Source organism: Brienomyrus brachyistius, chromosome 18 (assembly GCF_023856365.1).
Source record: "Brienomyrus brachyistius isolate T26 chromosome 18, BBRACH_0.4, whole genome shotgun sequence".
In the NCBI taxonomy this organism is placed as follows: Eukaryota; Metazoa; Chordata; class Actinopteri; order Osteoglossiformes; family Mormyridae; genus Brienomyrus; species Brienomyrus brachyistius.
In genome coordinates, this window is record NC_064550.1 from 22023253 (window position 1) to 22032003 (window position 8751).

Below are 8751 nucleotides of genomic sequence, written 5' to 3' on the forward strand. Positions count from 1 at the left end.
AGGTCAGAGGGTGGGGGGGGGGGGGCGGGTCGGTGTCCCACTTCAGATCCGCTGTCCCAGTTTGTGTGGGAATTCTCTGGCTGTTCTCCTGTAGAGACTGTTTTTGGTTGGGTTAAAAAAAAAGCTCAGTAATGACTTCAGTGTGTATGTGGGAGGTGGACTGGATCAGCGCCACCGGCCGCTTCGTTCAGCCCTTAGTCTCCTTAACTCTCTCTCTCTCTCTCTCTCTCTCTCTTTTTCTAGCATCCATCTTTCTTTGTAAAGTTGTTAGTCTGGGGCAAAGATCTGCAGCCCCCTGGAGCACGACCATGTGACGGTGCGATGCAGCAGCGCAGAATGCTGGGAAGTCCGACGGAGGAGTCACCTGGTCGCCGTCACTAAGTGCATTATGGGCTGCAGGTGTCCAGCTTGGGTTCTGAGTGAGGTGAGGTTTCGGAACGTACTTAAGGATCCCATGTAGGTACGGAACGTGTCCCCCTTGCTGGCCCAGCTGGCCGTTTGGCCCGTGGGGGAGCACCAGACAGGGTTGGGGGATGGGCCTTATAGGGGGGGGTCCTTTTCTTTAATCCTCCTGCTGTTTTGGCTTCCCAGGCCGGCGGCCACCCCTAAGCAGGCTCCACTCCGGTGGAGAAAGAGTTAGTGTTTCACTCTAACAGCTGCAGCCATTCTGCAGCAAACCCCGGCCAAAATGGTTAGGGGGGGGGGGGGGGGGAGTTCTGGGGTCTGCAGAGTCTGTTCCGGACCACTGCACCCGCCTGTGCGTCTGCACGTGTGTGTGTGTGTCACCATGACCCACACACAGCCACCTCACAGCCTGTGCACGCTCCAGCGTCCCTCCCAGTGTAACCGGAGTCCCCGCGCTGAGCGAGGACAGGTGTGCACCCCCTCGCCACACCCCACAGCCAGAAGGCACCTCCTGTCTCCAAACACCTGTCCCTCACCTTCTGTGAGGGGGGCACTTGCTGCAGCTTGAACATACGCCGGCACCGTGAAATTCACCCTACGCAGGTCGTCTGTATCAGTTACCCGTAAACCTGGTCCCGGGATCAGACATATTCAATATGGCTGCAAACTGCACCGTCTTTACTGTGATTGACGGCGTGATGGTGCCATGTCGGATTTCTGCAGTGTGCCGATGCCGTTGTGTGTAACTGTTTCTCGATGTGTCGTTTGAACAAAAATGCATTATGGGAGTTCAAGCTTTGGTGAGGGATTCTGTGTAACCAGTGGCGACCTCACCCCCCCCCCCCCCCCCCCCCCCAATACCCTCCACCTTAAGGGCGCAAGGAGGCCACAGATCGATCAGTGCGTCACTCCTCTCTGCTTGTCTGTCCCCGTCTGACATTGGGAAGAATGTGCTAGAACAATGGGACCGTCCGTGCCCCCCCTCGAAATCCCTGCAAGCCCCTGCAAGCCCTTGCAGGAGCACAAAAAGGGCTGTGCACCTTGCACTTTCAACCCCCCACCTACACCACCCATCCCCCCCCCAGTCTGCTCGCTCCAGCAGACACATGTATCTAACTTTTTCAGTGAACATATGTCTCTCAGTATTTATCATACTCAATTTTACATGGCAATATAAGCTGGAATCTATGGAAAACGTATCACGTCATCAGAGCCGGGGGCAGGGAAAATGGAGTGGGGGGGGGAGAGTTATTCAGGGGGAAAAAAACAATGTCCCTCTTCCTTTTTTGGTCCTCTGCCTCTCATTCTCGTTCCCCTCAATGCCCCCCTCCCTCCTGGTTTTCACTTGCAAGGATGAGAGATGATGTCACTGGAACGGTGCAGAAATCCTGTCTGAGGAAAGCCATGGGGTGGGGGGTCGGAGGGGGGGGGGGGGGGGAGCACGGCAGGCCACAGATACAGACGGCAATGACCAACCTGAATGCTACTCTTCAGATGAATGTTCTAGCCCAGGGGTCTCCAACTCCAGTAGGTTTTCTATCCTACCCGGCTTCTGATGAGTCACACCTGCTCTCAGGTAAATACCAGGAACAGGTGAGGCTCATCAGAAGCCAAGAGGGACAGAAAACCTACTGGATAGTAACTCCCCAGGACCGGAGTTGAAGACCCCTGTTCTAGCCCATTCTGTCCAGTGGGGCTCTCGTTACCTCCTTACTATGCGGCATTACGGCCGTGTCGAGCCCAGCTGAACAAACAAACCAGCGTCCTTGGACAAAGGCACGGCAGCGCCACCTCCAGGGTCCAGAGGGGTGGCGGCGTGGGGAGCTGCGGGGGGAGCGGCGTGCCTCCGGCCAGCGATAACAGCCCCGTGTGACACAGGAAGCCACCAGGGCAGGATGCGGGCCGATGGGCCTCGCTGGAGCCATTTCCTGTTTCGGGGACAAGCCGGGTTTATTTGTCCAGGAAGGCAGGCGGCAGCCCCCCACTGGGCGCCTGGGCCCTCGGGGGCCACCAATCGCATCTTCCTGGCAGAGCAGCAGGCAGCCGGAAACATTCTGCAGGGTTTCTACGGCCGATGGGTTGAAAAAAAAAAAACAATAATATAAGACAACAATGCATGTTTTAAAAAATGTATGGCTCATTCTGTACTGGTCGGGATCCACTGGGGCTGATTGTGGGGCAGCAATTGGGTTTGAGCAGAGGGAGGGAGTAGCACTGGTGGGGAGCACCTGAGGAACCTGGGGGCTTGGTCAGGCTCAGCCATGGGTCTGCGTTTGGTCTGCGGTGAGTAGGGGGACCTGAGATAGGGACCTGCTCTTCCACCCCCCAAGTAATAGAAGTCCCTCTGAACGCAGCCCCCCCCCCCCTTGCTTCTTTATCAACAGCTCAGGATGAGGCTCTTTTACTTCAGCCTGACAGGCTTCTTCCTGTATCCCTGTCTACAGCCCAAAGCTCAGGCTGGTGGGGGCCCTGCTCCTGCACCTCCTCAGCCTCCCCGCAGGACAGGAGACACAGAACCTGCAACCTTCCCCGAAGCTTACTTCAGGTCACTGAGAAGCGGTAGATCGTGTGGCCCGGCGTAGGCGCGGACGCCCTCAGGTGGACCGCAGTTATCAAGCAAGTCGCAGACATAAAGTAAAAGATACACATTCGAAAAGCGACATTGTTAACCAATCTGACGCCCTACTGCGGCCTTAATGGCGACTAATAAATAAAACTTAAAACATAATAAAACATAAAAGAGGGTCTGATCTAGTCTAAAATCACATCAGTCCTTTTAGCCCCGTTTAGGCCATAAGAATTTATTGCCCACATGAAAGAGCGTATCGTATTGTTTTCTTGTGATATTGAAACCGGAGCCTTAGATTTCGGTTACGGGTTTATGTTTCTGAGGTTTGTCCGTGTCAGGCACCATGGCTTTGAGGTCCCCTTTTAAACGCCGGTGTCGTGTCGGTGTCACGCGTGTGGGGCCTTGACTAATGCGACATTCCTGAGCCATTAGTGACAGACACACAATACTGCACCAGAGGGCCCCAGAGACAAGCAAGCTGCCGGCACCCTACCCATCAATTACGGACACCCTACACTGCTGCTAACCGCGTACTCACCGCTGAAGGGACTCCGCGTTTGTTTTTGTTCATTTTAAGAATAGAAACTGACACGAAAGGGACGCGGGTGGGTCGTACCAAGAGGGCAGTGGTGGGGGGGTGGTTTGCACCAGAATGTTTGACTTCGGCTCCATGGCTGGTGCTCCGCCGTTACCCAACCCTGCCCTGAAAAGTTCTTGAGGTCTTCAGGCCCCCACAGTTTACCGTGTGCTTTATAGCCCGTGTCTGCCTTCCTCATAAATTTCCCGGGAGCGTCGGCCAAGCCAAACGCCGGGGTCCGACTCCCAGAAACACCCTCTTCGGACACACCGGCGGGAAGATGACGGGGTAAATCACGTCAGGTGCAGCGAGTTTAACGTTTGGACCTGCTTCAGGTGGATATACAAATGAGTTTTCACGTTCTTCATGTTCAGCTGAAAACTCATGCATGTATATGTGGGGGGGGGGGGGTAAAGCATTGATTTAATAGTAGGTTTTTAAGTTATTCATGTTTTTCCAACACATAATGCACTAGGCAGTAATCAGGAGGACAGGGATCTGCTGGATGGACCGGTTGATGTGCAGCTGTAGGTCCTCCTCTTCAGGCGTTAGACAGCTGCGCCATCCGTCATACGAGGACCCCAAAGGACGCGTCACTAAAATCCACAGTGCTGGGGACTTACTCACCTCTCAGCTCCCCAGTCCACAGACTTCAGTAGCATAAACCACAGCAGGGCAGAAACAGCCTTTTTTTGTTACAAACATAAATTATTTTATTGAATGCTAATTTGATGCCTGTACAAAAAGTAGAGATCAGATAAAAATCACACAAGGTGTCTGGTGAAGGGGCTGTGTCGCACTTTCAAAAGCAACCCCCCCCACACTGCAACTTTCATGACTTGATTTTTTGTAGAGGGATAAAAACATAAACCGTAATGTAAACACATTTTTTTCAACCAGACTCGCACGTGGTAGATTTCTTAAAATACATTGTATAATTGATGGTTGGTCCAAAACTTAACCCCCCACCCCTTGCATATCAAATACTGCAGCACTAGCATTGTATAAAAACAAGTACACACACACAGAAAGGATTACCATCCAAAGTAAGGCACATATTTTGTCTAGTTTACTTCTGCAAGAGTGAAGACACACACCCCAGAGAGGGGAAGACTAACATCATGTAAATCGAAGTTGTGCAGGACAACCTTAGCTCAAGCAATCAGGACATAACGGTGCCGGAAAGGGGTCGCATGTCCGAAAATACGCAACGGCGTGGAAAGTGAAGAATCTGGTCCATTTTGGAAAGCGGCGACCCACAGACCAACGATTCGCCCTGCATGAACGGCCTGATTTCCCACAAGTCAGTTCTCAATGTTTACGGGGGGGGGGGGGGGGTCACCTGCTGGTGGAGCACCGGAGGTCAGGGTTAGCACATATGTCAGCGCCCTCCCTCCAAAGCTCTGTGCCGAAGCAGCTGTCCCAATAAATTCCTGGATGTGTGTGGAGCGTGTTGAGAGACGCCTCCCCTCCCCCCAAACCTACACGCCCCCCCCCACACTCGCCAGCAGCTGCACCGAGGCCACAGTCCCGAGCCAGCCGGTATCCTGGGAACACTCTGCACATCCTACTCTCTGTATTCCAGCTGGCCGACTCACATCCCACGAGGACGATGGAATGGATACCACATGTAGAGTCTGTCCGGCTCATATTGGGGGGGGTTGTATTTTTCTTTCTGTAACATTCAAAAAGGGGACTTGAGGAATTAAATCCAGGAGTGGGAGGGGTTTCTCTCCCCGCAGACATGTAGACTGTGTCATCGTTTCCGGTTGGCCTCTGTCTCCACTGCTGTGCAGACGAAGGCCAGTTTTGGGGGATATGGGTGCGTCGGTCCTCCTACGAGGAGGGGGACGAGCAGCAGCCGGCCACCGTGTGTTTGTGCAGCAGCGACATGCGGCTGAAGGTTCGAGAGCAGCGGGTGCACTGGTACTTCTTCACCTCGGAGTGGGTCTGCAGGTGAGCCCGCAGATTGGAGCGGTCCGCGAAGGCCCGGTTGCAGTGGGGGCAGGAGAATGGCCGCTCGCCTGGAACAAAGGGGGCAACAGTCATCTCCGATCTTACGGGGGTCTCCGCTATCAGCCTGACCGGAGGACGGGAATTTCTCAGAGCCGACTCAGACGTCAATCGACCAGGAGCCAGCAAGAGTCTGCGGCGATGCTTAAACGACCCAGATAAGATTGTACCTATCAATGAATAACTCACTGCCCCTTGTCCAGTGCTACTCTCCCATTGACCGACTCCCTCCCCCCCCCCAGCCGAATCCCCGAAACCTGGCTGGCTGCAGACGCTCACCTGTGTGCGTGCGGATGTGCCCACGTAGCAGCCAGGGCCGGGAGAAAGCCTTGCCGCACGTAGTGCAGACGCAGGGAAGCGTGTGCGAGCGGATGTGCATTTTGAGCGCCCCCAGGCTGTTGTACTCCTTAGTGCAGTGCTTGCAGCGGAAGGCGGGCCGTGTGGCCGGTACGGCGGCCTCGTCCTTCGCGCGGCAAGACAGCCGGTGGCGGGACAGTGCCGCCGGTCCGCCGTAGCTCTTGCCGCAGTTCGGGCACTGGTGTCGTTCGGCAGGCTCCGGGCTAGGGGGGTCCGACGAACGCCCTTCATCCTCCTCGCTGCTGCTGGAATGGGAGCTGCTCAGGTCCAGGGGTCCCGTGGGAGAGGGAATGGAAACAGGCTCTGGGGTGTAGAGGCCGGGCAGGATACTGACGTCCCACACCAGGCCGGCAGGGCAGCAGGCTGTAGACAGACCGTTCTCCCCAGTGGGGAGCTCCGCTAAAGGGTACCTCTCCGGTACACCTGCTGAGAAGGTGCCTGAAAACAAACAGCCAAGGTGTCAGGTAACAGTTTGCAGACTATCAGCATCAAGCACGATCCCAACCGCCCGCTCCTACTATCCTGCGTGTTTAGCGCAGCTTTGCATCCAAGCCTAACATCCTACACGTATAACAACGAATGAAAAAAACGATCATCATAAAGAAATCACATACGGCAAGAGAAATAATTTCTACATGCTCTGGGGTGAAACGACTTTTTATGGGATAGATTTCTTTAAAAAAAAAAAAAAAATGATAGCATCGACTTGCACATTCTAAAAAGACGGGAAATGCTTGAAAAACCGTGATTTCAATATGGAGCGCCGACAAAAACGCCCATATCCGCCTGGTGTACATATTTATCGTCGAGGTACTCACCGCTTTGACTTTCCAGTTCGCTGTAATTCGGCTTTTTACTGGTGAAATATTTCTTAACGAGAAAAGATCGAGGCATCGCTGTACCTTGAAGAAGACGGAGCTGATGTGTACAGATGTTGCCCTGATTTTTACGCACAAAGTCCCTTCAATCTACGGACAGCTAACAAAAAAAAACTGTGCAAAAAGTTAAAAACTTCCAGAGGCAGAAGTTCAGTTTGATTTCTCGACGTGAGCTATTTTCCCAAGCCCATACGGAGATCGTGCAACTCCCACAACCGCAGAGTTATGTCTAGTGTCCACTGCGGTGCGTGATATAGTCATGCAGGATAAGGCAGGGGGTCGGAGAATTAGATCATAACCCCGCCCCAGAGCCGCCCACCACAGCCCTGCTGTCCCCCAAAAACAGGTGGCCCGAGGCGCAAATACGGGACACCATCACGCCGACGCGCACTGTCGCCCAGCCATCGCACTGCCATTGTCGCCCATTGAAAGAGGCGCATTCCGACAAAGATTACGCAAACGATTTATCGAATTGCGCTGTTTATATCCCGGCCAGTAAACACTGCAAAAGGTTGATTGCCCATTAGCTAGTCGACAGCTCTCAGGAATGCTGACAGACTTCCTAAATAGGTTTTAAGACTTAATACGTGCAAAGAATGTAAACTTATATATATAAAACACAATTAGACGTAAAAGTGAAGTTCCATACTAAAAACATCTAAATGTCGGACAGAAAACTATACAAGAAACTAGTTGTTTCACTTATAGTAAAGTTCTGTGCGATTAGAATAGAAATGACTAGGCTATTTAGTATTTAATTGTACGCCAAATGACTATATAATAACGACCATACCAGGGTCGGATAAATTATGGGCATATATTGGATAAGCAGGAGCATAACACGTAAATTTTAAAATATTGCAAGACATCCTAAATAAAAATGCAAGTTAAGTATAAAACACTTCCCTTTCTCAAAACGTATGAGGCCATGCTTAATGTCTAATATGGCCACAGCGTCCCCTGTCGGAAGCATCCGTTGAAAAAGTCACCAAAACGGCTATACTCTGCACTATTAAAAAGCACGACCAACATCAGCAAATACGTTAGATTATAGGTCTATGTGTCCTCCGGATGTGGCTTTGCACAAAAAGTGCCTCAGCAATCCGGGACGAGCATGCAAACTGCACGCGCATTCACCCCCCCAGCGGGAGGCCACAGTGTTGCCGACGGCGCCCCGTGTGGGTGCCACTACGTTTACAAGCTTCTGCACACTAATGGTTCGTTTATATAAGCATACCTAACTGCTTTTTTTAAAAAAGAATAAATGATTGCAGAGCAGTACTTATTACTGGGATTTATGAATACCGTGGAAACGTTAATTGAATCTGATCCCCCAAAATGCACCAAGTGGTGCCTCTGTGGCAGAGGAGCGGTACAGCCCTGTGGTTACAGACCATCGGAAGAAAACGACCGCTTGATTTCCAAATTTATGGAAGTGCTGGGTGTATACGCTGGTTTAGGGAGGCGCGACAGAGGCGAACAGCGGTTGTGAAAATCTGGTAGACGTGCATCTCTACAGTCACCTTAAATGATTATTTATTTTTCCTCGTTGGTTGTCAGGATAACCTTTATACGGCAATATCACGTCTTCAGTGTTTGCTGGGGGAGGGGGGGGGTCTGGAATTCCCGTTGTTTTGTTTCTCAGGAATGTTCATGCATCAGATTGACATTAAAGGTGTACTACATATTATTCGTTTGTTTCGCAGGTGCATGTAACCAGCGTTAATCCCTGCAGTTTTTTAGTTTTTTTTTTTTCAGATTTAGTCAAATATTGATCGTAAGTGGAAAACGTGTTTTATAAATAGCTGTTGTCCCAGTTAAGTTTCATTTGAAACAAGTTTGGATTCTGTACACGAACACCATAATGTTTAGTCTCGCCTTCTCATCATCCAACTTTCAATAACTGTTTAGATGTATGACAGATTTAGTATTACATTTTAACAACCTATACA

The 8751-nt window shown here is 51.6% G+C and overlaps 1 protein-coding gene across 1 annotated transcript; it reads right to left on the reverse strand.

Moving 5' to 3' along the window:
- Nucleotides 1–4238: 4238 nt before the first annotated feature.
- Nucleotides 4239–7180, reverse strand: LOC125712535 (protein snail homolog Sna-like). The gene is made up of 3 exons (XM_048982693.1): nucleotides 6740–7180; nucleotides 5844–6359; nucleotides 4239–5575 (listed from the first exon to the last, which is right to left on the reverse strand). Exons 1-3 carry the CDS (start codon nucleotides 6813–6815, stop codon nucleotides 5388–5390), a joined length of 780 nt encoding a protein of 259 aa, XP_048838650.1. The 5' UTR covers nucleotides 6816–7180; the 3' UTR covers nucleotides 4239–5387.
- Nucleotides 7181–8751: the final 1571 nt, after the last annotated feature.